Genomic DNA, 22,753 nt, shown 5'->3' with positions numbered 1-22,753 from the left:
GATCGGTCGCTTATCAATATTCCGTGAGCTAAGCCTGAATCCTGCAGCTGCTAGTTAGTTAACTATAACTACGCAAGTTGACTCATCGGAGTCCGGTTATCTCCCCGGCGATAACAACGAGCTTCATCCATCTCCATCCCCTTCCGCCATTTCAATATCAACACATATCGCTCGCTACGCCGGGAAAGCGCGGGTTACACAACCCCTCCTTCCTTCGCACAATGGATTCCAAACTAGATCTGGAGTCGTCGCGCGGCTACGCAACCTCAGATGCGAAGCCAAAACCTCACTCTTCTCTGGCGCGCAACATGGGACGCGTGCTTCTGACCTTTGTTCTTGCGTGCTTTTTGGTCACTTTGACCAATGCGCGCCGATGCACTCACCCAAAACCCGCACAGTCGCGAGTGGACAAAATTCTCTCGGAGACCCCGTTGATAGGTGAGTAGCTTGGTTTGTAATGCCTACAATTGCCTTATCTAACGACCACAGACGGCCACGATGATCTACCCATCTTCATCCGCGAAATTTTCGGAAATCACATCTACAGCGATGATTTCAAAATCCCCTTCACCGATGGCAATTTGCTGGGGCATGTCGATCTGCCACGCCTCGCTGAGGGCAAAGTAGGCGGCACCTTCTGGAGTGTCTTTGTGGAGTGTCCGAAGAATTGGAGCGATTTCTCCGACGCAACCTATGCAACGAGTACGATAGTAACGATACCTCCGTGCGTTTCTTACTCTTGCTAATATTATTTATCCAGGTGTCCGCCAGACTATCGAACAGGTAGATGTCATGTTGCGCCTGCAACAAGCCTACCCCAATGTCTTTTCTGAGCCACCCAATGGGACGACTGCCCTTCAAGCCTTCAAGGAAGGAAAGATCATTTCCCCGCTTGGGATGGAGGGCCTTCATTCGATCGGGAATTCCCTAGCTCACTTGCGAAACTTCTATGATCGCGGCGTGGCATATGCAACTCTCACTCATAACTGCCACAATCGCTATGCTGATGCAGCGCTCGTCGAAATACCCGGCGGCATCAAGAAGGCAGACCCGGTCTGGCACGGAGTGAGCGAGGCCGGTAAGGATCTTGTCTTTGAGATGAACAGGCTCGGAATGATAGTCGACTTGTCCCACGTTAGTGTGGAAACTATGCGCGATGTCTTGGGTGCTGGAAAAGATGATTGGGCTGGTAGCCGTGCTCCTGTGATGTTCAGTCACAGCTCTGCGTACGCAGTCTGCCCCCATCCCCGCAACGTCCCGGATGATGTTCTGGAGCTGATCAAAACCCGTAACTCGATTGTGATGGTCAACTTTTCCCCGGACTTTATTTCGTGTACTGCTTCTGACGATCCGAATGGCCTGCCTGATTTTGATCCAGAGCATGCAACTCTGGAGCACGTGGTGGACCACATCATGTACATTGGAAATTTGATTGGATTCGATCATGTTGGATTGGGAAGCGATTTTGACGGTATACCTACTGTTCCACGCGGTCTTGAGGATGTGTCTAAGTATCCGGATTTGATCGCTGAGCTGTTGAGACGCGGAGTTAGTGACGAGGATGCAGGCAAAGTTGCTGGCGGGAACCTGCTGCGGGTGTGGAGAGATGTGGATCAGGTTGCCCTTCAGATGCAGGCGGAGGGGGCGCTCCCGGTTGAGGACGAGTTGTCCTGAATTTGGGTTTCTCGGACTACTTGTATCATTGCACAAAACATCCCTTGTACGTAGAGATAGCCGGGGAATTGCCATGGCAGTTGACAACAAACAATCATTAAACTACTAGCCTTGACATCAAACTGGGCACCCCTCAAGAGGACCAACGTCACGTAAGCGAGCAATGTATCAATAAGGCTACTTTAATAGTTGATCAACCACGGACATCGCTTCGTATGCCACTGTCGACATAAAGCGCACTTAAAAGCGCCAGGAGCGGCTACCGCTGTATTCAGTATATACTATAACCTCTTCAATCAGAGATCCTACCGTGCAAGTAATCGAACTCATCTGGTCTGACGACCACAGGGGGATTAGAGATCTGTTGGGGGGTGCCTGAGCCTGATTCATGCTAGATCAGTGTTAAACATTTACTAGTAAATGGGTATGACTTAGAGGCCTTCCGTACATGCTCTCCCTTGTGGATGTCATGCACTGGTTTCTCTTTGTTCGTCTTTCGACTGTCATTCTGGGATTTCGTGTTGGAGCTAGGTCGTATGTTAATTTCGAGTAGTAAATCAACAAATAATGACTGCCCACTTACGATTCCACTGCTGGTGCCATTTTGAATTTGCAATGCCGAAAAGCTCGCACCTGAAAAACAGTAAGTGAGTCAATTTCATCTCAGAGGGGCTTATGGGGTATGGCCTGCTACTACTTGTCAGTATTGAATCATACTCTTGGCGCTTGCCCATTCACGTCACCAGCCGGAAGCTATACCATACCAAAGGAAACTTAGAAGCATCAGATGAAAGGCCTGCCAGCAGTCACTCTTCCATTTCTAAGATGTATTCGGTTTCGATGCACTTTTCGCTCTTTACTGATAGGTGGGTACTTCATGATTTACCATGAGCAAGCCCGAAGTGACCATATCTGTAAATTGCAGAAGCTTTCCCCTGCACAGCATAGTGATTTTACTACCTCGAGCATCATATGGATATCGTCAAATGCTATCATTGCTAAGGGTAGGCGAGATGTGCGTGGTTTGGGAGAACCATACATACGCCTATCAACTAGAACTCCTAAAGTGCATATGCGTTGGTCAATATTGTCGGCATCTACCGAACAAATCATGGAGGCCGCCTCCACCTCCGTCACCCCTACATCTTCATCAGGCGCTCAATAGCCTTCTTTATTTGTATGTTGGAAGCACTTTTATGGGGTGCTAAGATTGGAAGTATTGGTGACACTGTCAGCCTCCTCCACCTCCGTCACCTGCTTCGTCATCCGGTGCAAACTGTTCATCTCCTCCACCTGTATGTTCGCAACACTGTTCTGAAGTGCTAGGATTGAGAGTATTAAGAACACTGTAAGCACACTACTCCTCCGCCTCCTCTGCTACCTACTCGCCGTCGCGAATAATGACAGTTTCGGTATGTCTGGCGATAATCGGTACATTCTCACTACGAACCTCCAAGCCATAACGGGGCAAGAAAGGCAGCTATGAGAATGGACTTGGTCATCTCGAATGAGGCTCCACGCTGGCCAAACATGAACGTCACTGGGAATGTGCTCAACCTGTGCTTTGGTTACTGGAGTGGTTTTGATGATTATTGATGGTCGACGCAAAACGCTTGGTAAATGTTTCTGGGTAAAGGACATTGATCACACAGTTGTCACCTGGACGCAGTCGGAAGATGGATCGGTTTTGGGTAGTGTCAGCCTCAGTGCTACATACAGCGAGGATGCGTATCCCGATGTGCCAACGATTTACACTAAATGCTTCATAGATACTGTACTATTATGGAGGTTTCTTTGGTACATTGACGACTTGTTGAAGAAATAACAGTTATGTCATACTAGAAAGAGACTCTGATTGAGCAGATTGAGAGGTAACAGCGAAAGCTCTGAGTTGAAGACCAGAATGTCAGCGCATGAACTACAGTGGTAATGGGATCGCATTTGGCGACACACATCTATATGGCCATATCTTGGTAATGTCAGCAACACAGATTAGAATGTCAATTCACGTATAATACAAAGCCCAGTGGAATAAGGAGTCTGTGGTATGTCGATGTTAACGATAGTCAATTAGGCTTTGTTAGCATGGCTCATTAACTGTAGCACTTCTGTGGCCATCCGAAGGGGTTATTTCTGTTCGGAGGATGATTTGCTTATCGGACCCATGAATGCCGGAGTTCCCTCCAAACGCTGGTATTCTATGTGGGCATGCATACAGGTATCGGCCCAGAGGCCATATAAGTTAGATTGTTTGACACTAATATAAAAGTTTATATTGTATTAGTTCTCTTCCAATATCAGAATTTCTTCAACTCTGATTTGGTTACTCTTTTCGACTTCGGTCTGACCATCTGACACTGTTGCAGTTCATGTGGGTGCCCGACCACGTCATCATGTGGCTGTGAGGCTAGGATGTTGTCAGCCTAACTAGATAACTAGACTGGATAAATAGTTAACGAAGAATCATCTTGCAAGTGCTGGGTCAATTTATCACAAGTATTACAAGTTCAACCAGCTTAGTACGAACTACAAAGCGATTTTTTACATCTGTCAAATGGCGCAAGCTTTCACCTATTCTCCTTTGGATCCGTCCTCTAAATGTATTAGGCTTCTTAAATTACTGCCATCTTCACCGTCTGAAACAGTTCGCTGCAAACTACATGTTGTCGACCGAACCTGCTGTCCATCTTACGTTGCTTTATCATATACCTGGGGTTCTTCGCAAAACAGGCAACTAATTGATTTGGATGATATGGAGTTTCACGTGCAAGGAAATCTTTGGAACTTTTTGAATACCATGAACTTATGCCGGAGATGGCAGCTCTTCTGGATTGACGCAATATGTATCGATCAGTCCAGTATTTCGGAGCGGAATCACCAAGTCAACATGATGAGGGATATATATGCCGGAGCAGAACTTACGGTGGTATGGCTAGGCCAAGCCACTGATTCCAGTGACCTCGCTATTGAATATATTGCAAATCCAGGTTTACCAGCTCAAGAAACCAAATCAGCCTTGGAGAAAGCATTACAAAGTCTACTAGAGCAACCATATTGGAGTCGAATATGGATTGTCCAAGAGCTCATGCTTGCAAAGGATGTCATGCTTTACTGCGGCACAAAAAGCTTTAGTTGGCATCAGTTAGCATCTCTTCGCCAGGAGATAAAAACCCATGTCGTGTACCATGATTCTTTAGGTATCTCAAAATGTACAGGTTCGGTGATGATCGCGCAGAAAATGCTCTGGGACAGTCTTCCTCAAAATGACCAGCACTTACCCCTCTCGGACTTGCTGATGACATATGGAAGGCATAAAAGTTCAGATATAAGGGATAGAGTGTATGCACTGCTTGGTCTTACTTCAGAAAACTCAGTCCAGGCGAACTACAATCTATCAGTGGAAGATATATATATCGACGTATTAGGGGTAATATGCAAAGAGAGAAATCCCAGATACCAGCTCTCCGCCATCGAACATACATTACAGGAAATGTTGTGTTTGCCGAAAGGCCTCAGAAGACCACGACAGATTTCGGGACGCGATCCTATACCTGCAGATGCCTTTGCGATCAGGGTACTGGAATTACGGCGGCAGAAGCTTGGTAAAACGCACCCCCATGTTCTTGAAGGAATGGCCAGTCTCGTACAGCTATACAGTGAGCAGAGTCGACCAATGTAGGTTGATCCAATCGCAATTGAAGTACCGCAGATATAGGGAGAAAGACTTGCTGAGAAACTTTCCAGTTTTCGTTATGAACGTCGATATCCCAGCCCCCATCGACCTCAGCATGCCGAACTAATCAAGGCTGGGCACTTAGGAGATGAAGTATTACAGCTGCAACAAAAAGTACTTGGTAAAAAACATCCCAGCACTCTTCAAAGCATGGCAAATCTCATGTCAATTTACCATTGGCAAAACAGGCTTGATGAGGCTGAAAAACTAGGGAATAAAGTATTACAGCTGCAACAAGAAGTACTTGGTGAGAAACATCCCAGTACTCTTCAGAGCATGACAAACCTCATGTCAAATTATTTGCAGCAAGACAAACTTGATGAGGCTGGGACACTAAAAGATAAAATGTTACAGCTGCAACAAGAAGTACTTGATGAGAGAGATCCCAGCACTCTTCAGAGTATGGTAAATCTTATTTCAATTTACTGTGGACAAGGCATGCTCGATGAGGCTCAGAAACTACAAGATAAAGTGTTACAGCTGCAAAAAGAAGTACTTGGTGAGAAACATCCCAGTACTCTTCAAAGCATGGTAAACCTCGTGTCAATTTACTGTCAGCAACGCAGGCTAGATGAGGCTGGGAAGCTAGGAGATGAAGTGTTACAGCTGCAAAAAGAAGTACTTGGTGAGAAACATCCCAGCACTCTTCAAAGTATGGTGAAACTCGGGTCCATTTACGGTCAGCAAGGCAGGCATATGGAAGCCATAGAAATGTTGGACCAAGTATTTCAAAACATGGCAAATCTTGTGTCAGTATACCGCGAGCAAGGCAAGCTTAAAGATGCCGAGAATATATGGGTCGAAGTGTGTGAACGCATAGCAATCCTTGTGGTGAGGTACCGCACGCGCAAGTCTAAGGGGGGTAAGGAATTGATACACTTATTTTTGGAGCTGCATGGAGAAATATTTGGTGAGAATCATCCTCATTTTCTTGAAGGGCATGCTTGCATGAATATCCGGCGAGGCACGGAAGCTTGAAGAAAGCTAAGGAAATATTTCGAAGCATGGCAAGTTTCATATGAATATACCTTGAGAAAGATTAGCTTAAAGAGGCTAGGAAAATGGAGAGTGATGTATTATAGCTGCAAAGAGGTTTACTTGATAAGAAATCTTCTGATACTCTACAAAGCCTGGTATACCTTGTGTGAATACTGTCAGCAAGGTATGCTTGCGATGGGCAGAAATATGGGGAGGGGGGGGGGGGGGGGGGGGGGCGAATTTCCCCGGTTGAGGAGAATAGCTTAGTGATGTTTTGAATTGACACTATATTCTGCTGATAATGAATCTTCAGATACCGACCTTACCCAGTAACAATGGGAATTGGTTGCAAATCAATCTGAGTGATGATTTGTATGTCACGTAGCTAGACAGCCTCTTTTCCCACAACACGAGCTTTGTTTGATAGTGTCACTTTCTCCTCCTATAGCCAAATTCGGTTAGAACTACTACCATATCCAGCGGTCCAACCATCTATCGTGGATTAGCTATTCTATGATTTAGCAGTTATCAGTGCATATCATTGATATTGAACTTGTATGTAGAATCTCCTGTTTTCAGAAATAACCAATAAGATCACATCTTGTAGAACTACGAATGAGAAACATTGACACTATCAAGAACAATTTGTGCCAATACACACATATATATTATTAATAAAGGGCAACCATCCGGCTACTCTAATACAGGAATTCCGGAAATTGGTGTCACCACATCTTACTCTTCCTTTCTTATTGGAACCCTTATTTGAAACCAAGCCAAACCTGTAATCAAATCGTATTAGAAATAATATTATATATTATTTAAACTATTCTCGTTACAGGATCTCTTTGGCTCAGACTTTTGAACACACTCCCGTCTGCCAAAGTACCTTCCTTAACAGGCAGTTCAGTGCGGGAGCCAATCAGAGGCCTCGCCGCTGGAGCCAAAAATTTCCTCGAAAATCCCGAGGAAGTTCATCCATCCTACCCCAGAACTACTTACTACATAGCATTGACCTCTATCTCCAGAGAAGGGTCTGGACTGTGTTAGTCTCATCATTTTCGGTCCTTGCGACTCGCCTTCGTCCAAGTACCGATTCAGTCGGTTACTGCGATGTGTCCCCAGGACTTCGTCAACCCCTCTCACTACTACTAGTTCACCCAGTGCTCCCCCGCCCATAGTCTCTATCTGGCCCGCCTCTTTGAGTCTTCACGCGGCCACAAGGGGTCTCAGATCCCTCCACTGTCCCACGGAATTCGTTTGCTCGTTTTAATACACTCAACATGGACGCATCTGCAAACGAAGGTAGTTTGCTCGTTCTCTGCTACCTCACAAGTACTGACAGTTCATCTTAGGTCTTTTGGCCTTTTGGCATTCCTACCGCTTGCCTCTCCTCCTCGCTCTCGCTACCCTTGTCGTTCTCGTCCGCGCTTATCGTAAGCTGCAGCCCAAGTCCAAGATTGCTACTGCTTCCTCCATCCCGTCGTCGCCTCGCAGCCATTCCCCGGAAAAACGTGAAAAGACCATCAGCCAGTCTACGGAGAAGGATGTAAAAGCCGACTCACAGCCCTCGGTCGTGGAGAAGGACGCGTCGCAAAAGCAGGCCGGTCCGAAGCGGGTCACAGGAAAGAAGCCGCTAAAGGTTGCTGGTCGGCGTAGAGGTTCTGACCAGGAACCCCCTGTCTCCTTCATTCAACCTATCATCTTCTTCGCTTCGTTGACCGCAAACACCGAGAGATATGCCCAAGTCTTGCTGGAAGATTTGCGTGCTGCTGCGCGCGATCGGGCCGATCCTGAAAGTCGGGAACGAGGCCTCCTTCCCCCCCAGATTCACGACCTGTCCTATGTCGATTTCGACGACTACTTCATCAGCGCCCCGAAGCCCCCTTCGACTTCGCCAGGAACACGCTATGTCTATTGCATGCTGATCCCGACTTACAACATCGATACCATTTTGAACACCTTCCTCGGCCACCTCGATGAAACTCATCATGACTTCCGCATTGATACTGCACCTCTGTCTGGTCTCGCTGGCTATTCTGTCTTCGGGTTTGGCGACAGGGAAGGATGGCCTACCGAAGAGGAAGGTTTCTGCTCACAGGCCAAGGAACTGGATCGCTGGATGGCGAAACTTACAGGCAGGAAGAGGGCCTACCCTCTTGGTTTTGGAGATGTCAAGAGCGATGCAGACTCGGCCTTGAAGGAATGGTCCCGCGGCCTACAGGATATTCTCGGTGATATTGTCGAAAATGGCGGCCTAGGTGAAGGTGTCCCTGGTAGTGGTGATCCGCTCGAAAGTGATGAGGAGGATTTGGACGACGAAGGTTCGGACTCCGACAAGGCAAACGGTCGGAAGAGGAACAAGAACCAGTCGGTGGTCGATCTGGAAGATATCAAATTCAGCTCGGACGCTGCATCCGGATCCCCTATTCCAGTGGATTTCACTACGGGTGGAAAGACTCCTGCGCCCGCCACTGAGAAAGAGATGGTGCCCAAGACCTCGCCCACCTATGCCTCTCTGACTAAGCAAGGATACACCATTGTTGGTTCGCACTCTGGCGTCAAGATCTGTCGTTGGACCAAGTCCGCCCTGCGTGGTCGTGGCTCCTGTTATAAGTTCTCATTTTACGGTATTCGCTCTCACCTGTGCATGGAGGCAACTCCTTCGCTTTCTTGCAGCAACAAATGTATCTTCTGCTGGCGTCATGGTACCAATCCTGTCGGTACCACTTGGCGGTGGAAGGTGGATGATCCGGAACTCATTTTCAATGGAGTCAAGGAAGGTCATTACAAGAAGATCAAGATGATGCGTGGTGTTCCGGGTGTGCGTGCGGAGCGATTCGCCGAGGCTATGCGGATCCGTCACTGTGCTCTCAGCTTGGTTGGCGAGCCGATCTTCTATCCCCATATTAATCGTTTCCTGGACATGTTGCACAGCGAACATATCTCCAGTTTCCTTGTCTGCAACGCCCAACACCCTGACCAGCTTGAAACGTTGCATCGGGTGACGCAACTCTATGTCTCCATCGATGCTAGCAACCGCGAGAGCCTACGTAAGATCGATCGGCCTCTGCACCGCGACTTCTGGGAACGTTTTCAGCGCTGCTTGGATATCCTCCGGGAAAAGCGTCATTACCAGCGGACGGTCTTCCGTCTTACGCTGGTCAAGGGATTCAACATTGACGATGAAGTGATTGGATATGCCAACCTGGTTGAGAAGGCTCTGCCCTGCTTTATTGAAATCAAAGGCGTGACTTACTGTGGTACCAGTACCAGCGCCGGAGCTGGACTGACAATGCAGAATGTTCCTTTCTATGAAGAAATCCAGCAGTTTGTCACTTCTCTCAACGCAGAACTAGAGCGCCGTGGTCTGAAGTATGGTATTGCCGCCGAGCATGCTCACAGTTGTTGCGCGCTCATCGCGTCCGAGCGGTTCCACGTCAATGGCAAGTGGCATTCCCGGATCGATTACGATAGGTTCTTCCAGCTCTTGGAGAAGGAGAAGGCCGACGGTACCTCGTTCACGCCGGAGGACTATATGAGAGAAACCGAGGACTGGGCGCTGTGGGGTAACGGAGGCTTCGATCCGAACGATGAGCGTGTCTACAGGAAGGGCAAGAAGAAGGCCATTCAGGCTGCTGCTGAAGCTCAGGGATGATCGGCCTCTTCACACGGTATATGTGCCTGTACATGGGTTGTGTTCCATGGCAGCCCGTCGGTTTGCCCGCGAATCTCATTCTATGACGCGACCAAAAGCCCACACTCTTGCCGAGACTCCTTTTCATCAGAGCTCGACCTACCAGCAGCGTGCCGACCAACGCTGCTTCACCAAGATGCGAAGTATCACCCCACTGATTTCACGGACTTCGTTCGGGGAATGACGAGCCCAAGCTATCCGTCCATGGACTCTGCCCCAAACCTCGTTTCACAGTGCCCGCGCATTCCGTGCCGCCGTTGTGAGGCCCACAGAAACGCTATATACGAAACAATAAGGCTAGTAGATTTCATTTATGACTTCCTGTATCTAGTTCAAATTACGAAATGACACATGTCAAATGACATTTTGTAGCTCATGATCATACGGGTTTTGCTTAAGTGGGTTTGTTCTGACAGCCGTTGATTATGGTTCTGTGTGACCGTTTCATATTCCTTTGTTCCATACGTCTTCGCAAATGGCCTTCAGATCGTTCTTCCAACCTCTAAAACTGCTGTACTACAGGCTGCCATGGCTTGGCGCGTCTTTCTCTAAGGCTGTCCTTAGCCGTGCATTCTGGCTCGAGCCGAGAAGAAGATCCATCGAGTGGGCTTTCTGTCGATCTGCTCCTAAAAGGCTCTCACCCAGGAACAGCTCGGGCTGAACAAATTTCGTACTCGACTGACGCGCCGGTGGATTGGTTGCCTGCGTCGGCTAGTCATGCTTGTGGGGAACGATCCGAAGAAAGTGGATCAGCAATCAGTAGGGACCACATCCTGAACTGCCGTGCAGGTACGACTGCTTCAAACATATCGTCAATCTCGCTAGGCGTCCGATCTTTCATCTTTGGCACGTAAAGCCATGCTCCCACGAGGGCAATGGCCGAGAAGCCCGCACATACAAACCCGGTCTTACCGCGTAGGGCCCCCCGATCAGGGTTGAAGATGTACGGTAAAATGAGGTTGAAATCGACGCTGGTGAGTCCGGAAACGAACCAGCCCAAACCTTGGGACTTGGCCCGAAGCCGCAGAGACGATGCCTCTCCACCGACAGCGTAGGATGCTGGCCATGCACCAATACCGCAGGCCGCGATTACCGTGACTAGTATGATTCCCGTGTACCTGAACAACCATTAGCCTCGGTTATTGCATATCATTTCCAGACAACTTACCAAACGCTAATCGTTCCTGGAAAGCAGTCGGCAATCCCCATACCCATCCAAGCGAGGGTCGAGACGCTTAAGCTGACAGTAATCAAAGGCACACGGCCAAATCTAGACAAGGTCTGCATGCTGATAAGGTTAGCTGCCAGCCCAATCCAATTCCAGCTTGTAGAAACAGAAAGCTCCTGTGGTGCTCCATGCCGACTAACTGCAGAAAATACTTAGTCTTAGATAATAAGGGTAGACCGAAAAATGAAGGGATGAGGTTTGCAAACAGGACAATCATGGTACGCCGCCGGTCGACGCCTCTGAAGCAGTCACGGTACCCAATCGCCTTGCTTGCTGCGTCTCGATCCTCTTTTTCAATGAATGACCGTAGTTGCTCGAAACGGTTTTGCAACTCGATACGGCCGGCATCAAGTCGTCGCAATGATTTGTGAGCGGCATTTATTCGATCTTTTCGAATGAGCTACGTCGGGCTTTCGGGGAGAATAGCTGCAACTAGCAGAGACAATGCGGAGAACGGCCACTGGGAGATGAAGCAATTCTTATATCCCCGGCTTCCCGCAATATCTAGAGACTTGTACACTACTACACTGCCCATCCATGGACCCAGGAGGATGAATATCGGAAAGAAGGCCAGCAAGGGGCCTCGCAGCACGGGAGGCAAGATCTCAGACATATATGTTTGGGTTGTGCATGTGATCATATGAACAGCGAGACCTTGCACAAGCTTTGCGATCAGAAAGACTGCTCGGCGGGCGTCTATATCGTTCGGGATGTTCGATACATACGCGACTGCGACTGCAGCTACCGACAATATAGCTGCAAAGGCTAAGCAAAAGCGACGTCCGGCACGATCTTGTAACTGCCCTGCGGCTATAGCGCCAAAGAGACCGCCAAGGGGGCTAGCCACGTCCCATAGGCTCAGCCAAAAAGACGGGATGATGAGTGCGCCGTTCAATCGGCGGCCGAAATCGCGTCTGGCGAGGTCAGAGATGCTACGAAGACACAACTCGAAACAGTGCTTACTGGAACTCAGGCATAGCGGAAACATTTCCCACGATAACTAAATCATACCCATAGAGCAGAATACCAGACGCCAGTGCTACGCAATAACCAAAGATCTTCGGGTAATGTTCGATAGTCGTCAGTAGTGACGATGAAGGTGTTCCCTGCGACGAGAAAGGAACATGTTGTCTAGGAGGGATTCACTATTCCTTGATCGGAGCATTATGCCTGTGCGTAGAGCAGCGGTCAACAATCGTACGATTGATGGCATGATATCCCCTTTTAAGTATCAACGCCGCGGCATGAATATACTCCTAAAACTCAGGGCCGACCGAGGGTAGTTGCCCGTGCCTACGTGAAGTTTACACGAGGCTGTACACTAAGTTTAGACGAGGTTCCAATTGCAATGAACCCATGCCTCCATTGGATGCGATTAAAGCAATTGATGGGTTGAGTAGCCCGGGTATGCAGCCATCGGTATGATGAGTACATGCAGGACAGTGTCGTGACTTCAAGTATTCAGACATCTGCTGACTTGGCAGTCTGGTCATCGATGTTGATTTCACAAATTGCCACTCGAACAGTCACCTGCTGTACGAAACTTGATCGTTTGACAAATGCGTGAAACATCATGGTCTTGAAACTTCTGGACATCGGATGAACGGAAAAACGAGGTGTACCAACAGAGCCAGGCGCGATTTGTAAAGTCGTTGTATCTTTGGCATTGATTTGCACCTGGTCGGTGTAGGTCACTCCGGCCAGCCTGGGCCATAGGCAGACCGACTGTCCGTAGACTAACTGATGCTAACCAGGTTTAGATGGTACTTGGGCTTGAGCACATTGAATTTCCTGGTGAGGGGATATCCGGATGACATTATAATAATACTCTGTTGGGCATCAAGCAGTGGAGAGTTCGAAAAGGGTCCTGCGAGCCGTCATCGGAGACAGCTATGAGCTTCGCTCAAAGACGGCTGACAGACAGAGTACTTGGATCGCGAACATGCAGACTTAGACGGCAGTCCGTCGCTAGCTTCTCAACGTGAGCCGTCCTCAGGGGATGCTAATGCTGCAGAAAGTTCTCCTAACCGTGCTATAACAGCGGGAATGGGTTCATCCTAGCCGTCTTCTCCTTGCAGGGATACGAAAATTTAGCCTGGCTAGTCACTAGGGATCCCTTGAAGAAAACCAGTCAGAACTCAGAAGACTAGTCTCCAAAGCAGAAAAAGCAAGACAGGCACTAAGTAGCCGATCAGGAATGTTCTAGGAATGCCAACCATCCCGCCAGTCCCTGTCCGTTGCACGTGCCGAGATAAAGACGAAAATCAAAAAAGCAATTATTACAGGCGGACTTCAGGGGGGAAAGGAGTTCCTGCTGCACCATCGCTTACTGTTTGTTTGCTTGTTTGTGTGTGTGGCGAGCTGCGAGGGACTTTTGCTTTTCTGGAAACGGTTTCCGATCGACGGAGATTGCAGAACAACCCTGGTTTAGTACGTTGCCGGGCTTCCGCAGACTTGCGAGGGCTACGAATCCGTGAGAAGCATTTGGATTTAATTTTGTTTGCTTGTTGCTGGTCGGCTGTTTTGTGTGCGGTGGAACTCGGATAGTGACAGCATCTGATCTATCGCAGTCAATCGTCTTGGTCGTTTCTTTTTTGAATTGGAAAATCCGCCACGTGCTGCGGACGCGCTCGGACGAATGGCTTCCATGTGGCAAGATGGTCCTTTCCTACGCACGCCTGTGTGCCACTGAGATGAGGATTACGTTGGGACACCTCATGGCCTGTCGATGGTGAAACGGCCAAACTGGATCTCTTGGTGACAGGTCCTTCCTCCGTCGGGGACCAACGTCAGCCAGCAGTCAAAGAAGGTCCACGCAATGTGGTCCCCATATATGTGTCGGTATTATTTTGCTGTTATCTTTTCTGGGTCGGGCTCACATGCCAGACTCAGAGGGAACAATGGCCTTGACTGGGGATCAGCTCGGGGACTTCTTTCTAAAATTAACGCCAATTTAAATTACACTTCGGCATGCGGGCCTGCTGTCTGCAGTGTGCTGCTAGTCGACTGCTCTTGCGTTCTATCAATCGCTCCATCGACCATGTTAGATCCGCTTAGTGTTCCTGTGCCAGGCATTTTAGCGTCCGCGACTTTCCTCCAAAAGGGAAAAGAAAGTGAAGAGGCTACCGTCCGCCTGGGACCTGCACAAAAAGGAGGGAGGAGGGGGGAGGGGCCTATGCAGGAGCAGTAAGATTGCTCACTGAGATGATCCTGCATCCTGCAGTCGGAGTCAAGCCCGTATTCCGTCGGGCTAACTAATGGTTGGCATCAATTTGACCGGATTGAAATGAATGGTTTCTGGCATGAGTGGTCGATATGGCTCAGTGTCAGAATCAAAACATACTGAAGGGATCCACACAGAGCATTCAACACCGTTTGAGAAGCCGGCTATTGATGCATGCCGCATTGGATCTGAGCGACAGTCAATAGTGGCAATTCCTTTTGATGGCTGGACAGCCGCTGGAGATTTCATAACACATTATTTGCATTCATTCAATTTGTTGTTTGCCATCCGTGCCTCGAGGCGGGCTATCCCCACCCTCCGGATGGGCTTCCGTGCCGGCGAAGGAGACCCGGTGAAGCCCTCTTTTTTCCTAAATAGCAGAGGATCTGCTTCAGTCGTGAGGTTGTCAATCTCTGACGGGGCGGGGATTTCGCTACACAAGATGTCTGAATTATTTGGACAGTAACTCCTGGAAAGTTGGAGGGGTTTTTTTCTCCTTCTCATACTGTTTTCTTGTACTTCTATTTGGGAACGCGTCGGTTAAGCAACGCGGTTCCCTCTTCTTCCCAGCCCCTGGATTCAATCCACCGCAACCACAGCAACTCCCAGATGCCAAACCAACAACCTAAACTCCCTACCATCCATGGTTCTACCCCTCGCATTCGGGGACTCTCTGCCCATGACAGTTAGAGAGGGACGGCCCCTGTCCCGATAGAGTATAAAATTTCTGCACCGTCCCTGACTCGTCCGTCGGGGATGCTTCCTTTCCTGGTGGCAAATCCGACCGAAGTGGATCGACAGCACCACGCACCCAATCGTCGCTCGCTGATGCACTGAAACTACCGACAGGCTGGAGCAGCATCTCCTCCACCTCCAAATTCAGACTAATCGCAAACACGCTTAAAGAATCAGAAGCCATTCGCAGACGGGCCCTGACTCAAAGGGAGTCCGCTCACGTCTCCCATCGACAAACAAGACCCAACAACGGCCTGCCAGCCCTGAATCCACCGCAAATATACTGGACCGTGGACACGGTCCAACATCTGCAAAAGTAGAAACAAATTGACACTTCCTGCAGTCCAACTAAGCGAGCCTGCTCAACTCGCCTGGCTCAAGTTAGTCCTACGTAGATCGCCTTCTCTTTTAGGAGTGCGCACAAGCCCATCACCGTCTCCTGGCAGAGGACGGATGAGCATCTGCGACCCGACTAGTCCTGCACCGTTTGGGATCCGACGCGATTAGCTTCGTGTTTACTGCTAGTCCCGGTACTGGTTCTGGACCTCCCCGGCATTTCGGGCCTTCTCATATATTGGGTCATCCCCACCCCGCGGGAGCTGAGCTGAGCTTTCATGGACTTGCCTCGACTGCGTCTGTAGCATGGCTAAGGATGACCGCAGCCTCGAGGTCAAGGCGGTTGCGGCCGCCTTTATGTCAGTTGCGTGTGTGACTGTCATACTACGATGTTATGTGCGCGGATGGATCGTGCGAGCCTTCGGCTGGGATGACTGGGCCATGGTGGTGGCCATGGTACGTCTAATCCTGTATTGACTCCAACGCATGGTGTTCTAATCAGCAGCATATCTAGGGCTTCTACGCCATGTTCTCGGGATGCATGATTGGAGGCAGTATATACGGTACTGGACGACGTTTCAAAGACTTGGATGCGCATCAGCGTGTAACCGCCATGGAGGTCGGTACTCCTATTCCTTTCACCTCCCTCCTACATTCAACCTAACCTGGGCCGAATATAGTACTGGTGGTTTTGTGAGATCGCATATTGTTTTGCGGCCGTCGCCTGTAAAATCTCCGTCTGCATCTTCTTGATGCGCATCACTGTTCGACGCCTCCATATCTGGATCCTCTGGACCGTCATGGTCTTGACTGTCGTTGCCGGCATGGTCTTCATGCTCATCATGTTGCTGCAGTGCAAGCCACTCGCCTACTTCTGGACTCGCAAGGCCTTCAACCCGGATATTCACGGCCATTGCATGGACATTCAAATCGTTATCGCCATGACCTACGTATACAGTGGGTTCGCAGCACTGTGCGATTTTACCGTCGGCATTTTGCCTATCTTCCTTGTGCGCAAGTTGCACATGAAGCAACAAACGAAAATGGCTGTGGTGGGCATTCTGAGTATGGCATGCATGTATGTTACCTCGCTGCTTCGAAGCATAACCGACGAAACTAACCAACCTCAACAGCGCCTCTTCTGCTACCATCATCCGTATCCCATGGGTACATACCTTCGCGGACTGGGACTACCTCTGTACGCCTCTCACTCTATCCAAACCCACACAAACCCCTTACTAAACTCAGCCAGACGCAACCGTCGAAATCGCCCTCTGGTCCAACATCGAATGCGGCCTAGGTATCACCGCCGGCAGTCTCGCCACCCTCCGCCCCCTTCTCCGCAAATGGCTCGGCTCCACCGCCGACAACTATGATGCATCCCCATTCCCCGGTCCCTCCGGCTCGCGCCCGCTCGGCAAAAGCGGCGGCATGGGACGCAGTCACGACCGGCCCTACCCATTAGGCTCGCTCGACGAAGCCGCCGTACAGAACCGTCTCCGGCCAGACAAACTGGCCGTGACCGTAACGACGATCCAAAGCCAGGTGGACCCCGATACGCGACTCTGGCGCGGCGGGTCATCGAACAGCAGTGAGGAACGGCTGACGGGATCCTCGGGCAACGCGGAGCGGACGCATGGAACAATCCCCGAGGGGTCTGATTTGGAATTAGGCATGGGATTAGGTATCCATCGGACGTTTGAAGTGACGCAGACTTCCTCGGGAGGCACGTCACATAGTACTGTGGGGGTGAGAGAGCATGTCTGATACTGACACTGATACTGATACCTTCGACTTTTTTTTTCGATTGATTCCCCTGGGTGTATACGTTATTCGGGTTGCATTGGGCTGGAGTGGGTGGATCTTTCCTTTGTTTTTTTTTTCCTTTTTCTTTTCCCTTATATTTTGGGATTAATGAACATCGCATATATTGCATCAAAAGCATGTTGCATAGAGCGAGCGCATGAATATAATGATTTCACTTCATTACTGAGTTGGGTGTTGGTTTCATGGTGAAACCGTATACGATCATACGAAGTACTTGGCAGTGATCTAGACTCGTCAGAGATCTAGAAAAGCTTGGTAAACTTGCATCGGGATCTGGCATTTCGGACGAACCCCGGACTAGATAGATAGTTCTTTCTCGATTGATAGATCACATTCGGTGGTCTGATGATCGATCGACCGATTGATCAATCAATTGCCGACAGTCTGCATATGCAGGGAATTTGAAGTATCGAGTCGGGATGGATCCCGGTTGGGCGGAGAATACAGCCGGTGCGAGTATGTTTTTTACTACTACTACTACTACTACTACTACTACTATTACTACTACTATCTATACTTTGCAGAGTCGTTACTTGGAGTAACGGTACTTTGGAGGTGTAAACTACTGATGAATCAATTACTAGTTAATGGTCTTGTGAGGAATCAATTGCTACTATTGTATATATAGTACTGTCGACGCACTAACCGCTAAGCCAAGAACTATGCTATTTGACGTCCTATTCGTATTCTGTATAAATAAATAGTAAGAACTTGGATCCTGCCGCCGTTAGCGACGTATATATAATGGACCAAGCCGGTACGTAGTGGAGAACATCATAGCATGACATCATGACAGGAATAGTATGATAGGATATAATATGATATATCACCAGTAGTGTATACAGTGGCCACAGTCCTAGCCAAGGAACAAGAATCAAGGAACTTAATTGCTTGCAGATATCACACCTTAGTATACTGTGTTATAGGGTGATTGTATGGTGAATCGGGATTTGTATTCGGGATTCTATATCTTGAAACTTGGATGTGTTCCTCAGTGAGGACCTTGAGAGGGCGGTTGTGGTTCAGGGCCTGTTCGGGTTTATGAGGGGTGAGTTAATATTTGTTTCGTGGTGTAGGAGAGGGGATTGGGTATTGATGCATATTGATTGCTTCACTGCTGTTATAATCAGCGCTGTATAATGTAGTTAGTAAGTACGAAGTAGTACCTTGGAAGGTTGTGATATGTTATATTTGTATACTTGCGCTTCTGTTAGATATTTTTTGTACAGGTTTGATTATAAGCTCTAATAGCTGTAGGAGGATTGTTCTGGCGAGGGAATGTCAGTTCAGTTAGGGCGGGATCTTAGCAGTGCTCTGGTCTGGTAGGTTAGATAATAGTAGTATTGAGTGTACCTAGATGTGGTAGCGAGTACGTATTCGTATTAGTCTATGTTGAGGTGTTGTTACATTTTCTGCTGGGTTACTGTTCTACTCTGTGGTCAGTTATAGTGTGAGAGTTACATCTGGTGATTCCTGTACTATCACTTTTGAACTTTTGCAGTAATTTGGTATATCCTCTGCAGAGGCATAAAGCATATCATCATCTATTTACATTCTATATATACTTTTCCATTAATCATACCAAATAGCATTCATACCGAATCCCTTCTCAGGGATATCCACCCTCGCAACCCGAGCCAGCGTCTCATCCTTGAAGCGGTAAATCTCCACAAATCCAAGCTGGTCATCGCACAGCGCCAACCACTCATCGCTAAAGTCGCACGGGCTAACCGCATTCGAGTGTCCACCACTCGTCGACGTAGGGTGAATGAACAGCTGCTTCTCAATGTTACCGTTCGGGCCCAGCTTGAACGCCGTGATGTATCCCGTGACATCGAAGTGGTTACTACGAGTCGTGGCAAAGAGGTACTCGCCGCTACGGGTAGTGAAGGTAACGTCGCCGCGGTACTTGTTGCGCGGGGGCAAACCCTGGGGCAACAGGGGGTATGTGATGTGGGTGAAGACGGGCTTGTGGGTGCGCTCGTCGATGACGTACACGGCCAGACGGTTGCCAGCTTCCATCAGGGCGTACAGGTATTTGCCGCTGGGGTGCATCTCAACCCAGCGGGGGTGGTCATCGGGGGAGGGAGCCTCGATGCAGTCGACCAGAGTCAGCTTGCCGGTTTCGGTGTCCTTCAGGTGTGTCCAGATCTTGTTGGCCTGGAGATCGGCGGAGTAGAGGTAGGTCTCGGTGGGGTCAAAGACCATGCCGTGGATACCGGTGTTGGGCTCGTACTCGTAGTTCTGGATGTTCTCGAGGAGAGCGCCATCGGGACCGGCGGAGAAGACGTTGCCGTAGCCGGCGTATTTGTAGAAGGGGTTGCCGTAGACGTTGTAGGGGGGCTTGTGGGCGGCGAGGACGAAGATGGCGCGGGTGTTGGTGTCGGCGCTGGCGGCGAGTTCTGAGGAATTAGCGAGGTCCATGGCAGAGGAGAGAGAGAGAGGGTATACACACCGTGACCAGCAACAGGGTGAGAGGCTTGGTGGACAATCTCCGTGGGGCTGTGGACGGCGAAGCTGTTCCACTTCTTCATGGCGGCGCCATAGATGGCTTTCTTGTCATGCTGGAGGAGAGTGAGCAGAGAGCAGTGGAGGACGCATTGAAGGGTATGCCTACCGAGAAAGTCATCCAGGAGATGGGCTCAGCCTCCGGGATGTCGGTCTTCTTGACGAGGTCGAGAGTGAGGGCCTCATCGTCAAAGGCGACAGTGTAGATGCGGCCTGGAGGGGTCCAGGTACCGACCATAAGATGATGCTTCATGTTGGCGGGGGCGGTAGGGGTGAAGAGGGAGGCTGTGAGGGTGAGAGGGAGGGAGGTATGCTTGGTAGGAATAGTAGAAAAGAGAGATGAACGAGCAATGGCACGGAACATAGTCCCTGGAGACAGGAGAAGATGAAGAGGAAGAGCCAAAGATGCGATCGGGAATGAAGGCGAGAAGCGCAGCCGATAGTTCGCCCGATGCGGTAATGCGGGGAGCCGGCATCCGCGACCGGCAATCCGGGGTTGCCGATGCAGCAGAAATATCAAGTATGATCAAGGGTTCAATTACCACTTGAATTGTGATAATATTCAACTTCTGTCCATTATACTATCAGCCCTATCCAATAAGAGAGATATCTGGTTCTGCCATTGTGGATGTTGAGGCATGGCACGTGCACTGCCTATCCTCCAGATATTTCAGCACACTCCAATGCCTAACTCCTCTACAATTTATTTTTGTTTCAAATATATTTATTCTTCGAGTCAGAAAGTTTCTGAAATGCCTTCGTCAAATCACAACAATTGAATTAGACTCTCTACTCTCTTCCCAGAAAAGACACATACTCTACCTCACTCACAACATACCCATAGCATCCCTAAGTAGAAGGAAATATGAGAATACATATCAATATCATGCGAATTGCACAGGATTCTCAATGTAAAATAACCTTAACCCTGTCTCACTGCATATGCCTCACTGCACCCAATCACACCCCGCAGAAATGGATAAACCCTTCGGGGCTGATCCGCGGCAATTCCCATTGCCGGCCGGGAACGCGCTTAGCCGAGACTCTCCAGACTATCAGTAGTTGGTATACAACATCACATACTATCATTCTCACTCGCTCATTGAGATACATACCTAAGTAACTCATCACAAACACTGAGAATACCACGCATTCTCCACCGTGCAGGTATATCCATCCGCACAAGTCGTCGCCCCAGTCCATCCCTCCCCACCACACTGCGCATAGTGCGCAGCCACAGCCGTCGATGTAGCAGTAGCAGCAGTAGCAGTGGTAGTAGTCACCTTGCTCGTAGTAGCACTCCCAGCAGCAGAGGTGCTACTCGCACTTGCCGCAGCGGTAGTAGTAGTCGTACCCCCCGAAGAAGAGGATGAACCAGGAGTATACCCCTCCAACACGTCCAAATAATACTCATACGCAACGCCATCATCCGGCTCCAACGAAAAGATATAATCCCCCCACCAAGGTCCAGCAGACCACCACATACCGCCCAACCAAACATCACTCGCATCCACCATCGCATCCAACATGCCCGTGATCGCCTCCTCACAAACACTATTCGCGCCGCCCGCAAACTCTCCCAACACCGCCTGCTTCCCATTCTCCCTCAACCAGCTCGTGGCATCAGCAATGCGCTCCGCACCGATCGTCGAGCTGACGCACGTCGAACTCGTCCCGGAGCCATCGCTGTCCAGGTACTGGTGCATTTCGTAGATGAGATGGTCGTTTGGGTCGGTCAGGTTGACGAGATTCGTGTTGGTGGTGGTCCAGGTCCAGGCGCCCGTGTAGGAGTTGCCTTCAACGAAGATGTATTGCGTGGTGGCGCCGGTGGCGCGGATGGCCGTGATGGCGGCTTGGTTGAGGTCGAGGACGAGGGTTTGGTCTTCGTCGTGGAATTCGTTGTCTATCTCACTATTAGTATATGCTGCTGCTGAAGATTGTGGGGAGGTAGGGTAGTGTACTGGTATCGAAGATGACCAGGTCGTTGTCGGTGAACTCGCTGGCTACGGTGGTCCAGAAGGCTGCGAAGTCGCTGGTCGAGGTGATGATACTGCCGTAGCTGCATAGCATATGATATTAGTTCCATACCAAATGAGAGGCTAGGAAGGGAAAGACGTACTATCTCCCAAAGTTATGCGGATCAACCACGGCGTAAGCACCCAGATCTGTAATGGTTTGCACCGTCTACACCACATTCCCATAATAATCAACATCAGCGCATCTTACACCCAGTAGGGTAACTTACAGCCTTCAAATCAGCCATATACGTCGCATCCGCCGCACCAGTCAACTCATCAGGCACCAACCGCTCCATGAGAAACGGCACGCGAAAGATATTCATCCCCGCACTATGCAGTGTCTCGATGGCCGTCGCATCAGGCCAGATGTAATCCGTGCCCAAAGTGCCGGGGATATTCCCGGAGCCGAATTCAGCGCCGGATTCGTTGCTACCGAACCCTGCTCACTTATCAATATGTGTCTGCAAAATTAGTAGTAGAGAAGGAAGAGGTACATTGAAAGCCCGAAGACCGCTTCGCCCTCAGACTGCTACTCGCAGTCCAGGCTTGAACGAGCAGGACAGCCACAAGGGAGAGAGTCTTCATCTTGCCCTGTCACACAGTATCCGTTTCTCTTTTCTGGCTGTGCTTCATACCAATCTGAACAAAACAGATGAAACCAGTCATTTATATCCATTCCATCACCAACCATCGCACATTCTGCCAGAATACTATCCAACTACCCGGCATCCGGACCGACAATCCATATCACTCCATCAGAAACCTATCGGCCCATTTCCTAAACAAGAACGGGCGA

The 22,753-nt window shown here is 49.5% G+C and overlaps 8 protein-coding genes across 8 annotated transcripts; 4 read left to right on the top strand and 4 right to left on the bottom strand.

Annotated features, from left to right (window-relative positions):
• Positions 1-169: 169 nt before the first annotated feature.
• BO83DRAFT_413548 (putative dipeptidase) lies at positions 170-1,777 on the top strand. Its single transcript, XM_025534496.1, has 3 exons — positions 170-438; positions 490-702; positions 761-1,777. Exons 1-3 carry the CDS (start codon positions 222-224, stop codon positions 1,672-1,674), a joined length of 1,344 nt encoding a protein of 447 aa, XP_025392590.1. The 5' UTR covers positions 170-221; the 3' UTR covers positions 1,675-1,777.
• A 79-nt stretch (positions 1,778-1,856) lies between these two features.
• On the bottom strand, positions 1,857-2,277 carry BO83DRAFT_422684 (uncharacterized protein; the record flags this gene model as incomplete). Its single annotated transcript, XM_025535052.1, has 4 exons — positions 1,857-1,933; positions 1,984-2,065; positions 2,123-2,201; positions 2,258-2,277. The coding sequence occupies 4 exons, from the start codon at positions 2,275-2,277 to the stop codon at positions 1,857-1,859; spliced, it is 258 nt and encodes an 85-aa protein (XP_025392589.1).
• Positions 2,278-4,159: 1,882 nt separating this feature from the next.
• BO83DRAFT_413547 (TPR-like protein) lies at positions 4,160-6,493 on the top strand. Its single transcript, XM_025534495.1, has 2 exons — positions 4,160-5,349; positions 5,419-6,493. The coding sequence occupies exons 1-2, from the start codon at positions 4,229-4,231 to the stop codon at positions 6,383-6,385; spliced, it is 2,088 nt and encodes a 695-aa protein (XP_025392588.1). The 5' UTR covers positions 4,160-4,228; the 3' UTR covers positions 6,386-6,493.
• Positions 6,494-7,668: 1,175 nt separating this feature from the next.
• On the top strand, positions 7,669-10,043 carry BO83DRAFT_422683 (flavodoxin and radical SAM domain protein; the record flags this gene model as incomplete). The annotated part of the gene is made up of 2 exons (XM_025535051.1): positions 7,669-7,690; positions 7,741-10,043. 2 exons carry the CDS (start codon positions 7,669-7,671, stop codon positions 10,041-10,043), a joined length of 2,325 nt encoding a protein of 774 aa, XP_025392587.1.
• A 372-nt stretch (positions 10,044-10,415) lies between these two features.
• BO83DRAFT_404968 (MFS general substrate transporter) lies at positions 10,416-13,366 on the bottom strand (the record flags this gene model as incomplete). The annotated part of the gene is made up of 6 exons (XM_025533767.1): positions 10,416-11,200; positions 11,251-11,370; positions 11,418-11,710; positions 11,744-12,224; positions 12,274-12,441; positions 13,350-13,366. The coding sequence occupies 6 exons, from the start codon at positions 13,364-13,366 to the stop codon at positions 10,798-10,800; spliced, it is 1,482 nt and encodes a 493-aa protein (XP_025392586.1). The 3' UTR covers positions 10,416-10,797.
• Positions 13,367-15,909: 2,543 nt separating this feature from the next.
• BO83DRAFT_449389 (putative integral membrane protein) lies at positions 15,910-17,524 on the top strand (the record flags this gene model as incomplete). The annotated part of the gene is made up of 5 exons (XM_025536746.1): positions 15,910-16,060; positions 16,119-16,223; positions 16,285-16,682; positions 16,738-16,802; positions 16,857-17,524. Coding segments are annotated over 5 exons (1,234 nt in total), but the record flags the coding sequence as incomplete, so codon positions are not given.
• A 1,479-nt stretch (positions 17,525-19,003) lies between these two features.
• Positions 19,004-20,192, bottom strand: BO83DRAFT_395094 (lactonase family protein; the record flags this gene model as incomplete). Its single annotated transcript, XM_025533054.1, has 3 exons — positions 19,004-19,833; positions 19,887-19,995; positions 20,049-20,192. 3 exons carry the CDS (start codon positions 20,190-20,192, stop codon positions 19,004-19,006), a joined length of 1,083 nt encoding a protein of 360 aa, XP_025392584.1.
• An 874-nt stretch (positions 20,193-21,066) lies between these two features.
• egl2 (putative endoglucanase) lies at positions 21,067-22,542 on the bottom strand (the record flags this gene model as incomplete). The annotated part of the gene is made up of 5 exons (XM_025533766.1): positions 21,067-21,842; positions 21,901-21,998; positions 22,059-22,123; positions 22,185-22,396; positions 22,452-22,542. The coding sequence occupies 5 exons, from the start codon at positions 22,540-22,542 to the stop codon at positions 21,067-21,069; spliced, it is 1,242 nt and encodes a 413-aa protein (XP_025392583.1).
• Positions 22,543-22,753: the final 211 nt, after the last annotated feature.

This window comes from Aspergillus eucalypticola, assembly GCF_003184535.1.
Source record: "Aspergillus eucalypticola CBS 122712 chromosome Unknown BO83scaffold_2, whole genome shotgun sequence".
In the NCBI taxonomy this organism is placed as follows: domain Eukaryota; kingdom Fungi; phylum Ascomycota; class Eurotiomycetes; order Eurotiales; family Aspergillaceae; genus Aspergillus; species Aspergillus eucalypticola.
This window is presented reverse-complemented; position numbering and strand designations above follow the sequence as displayed.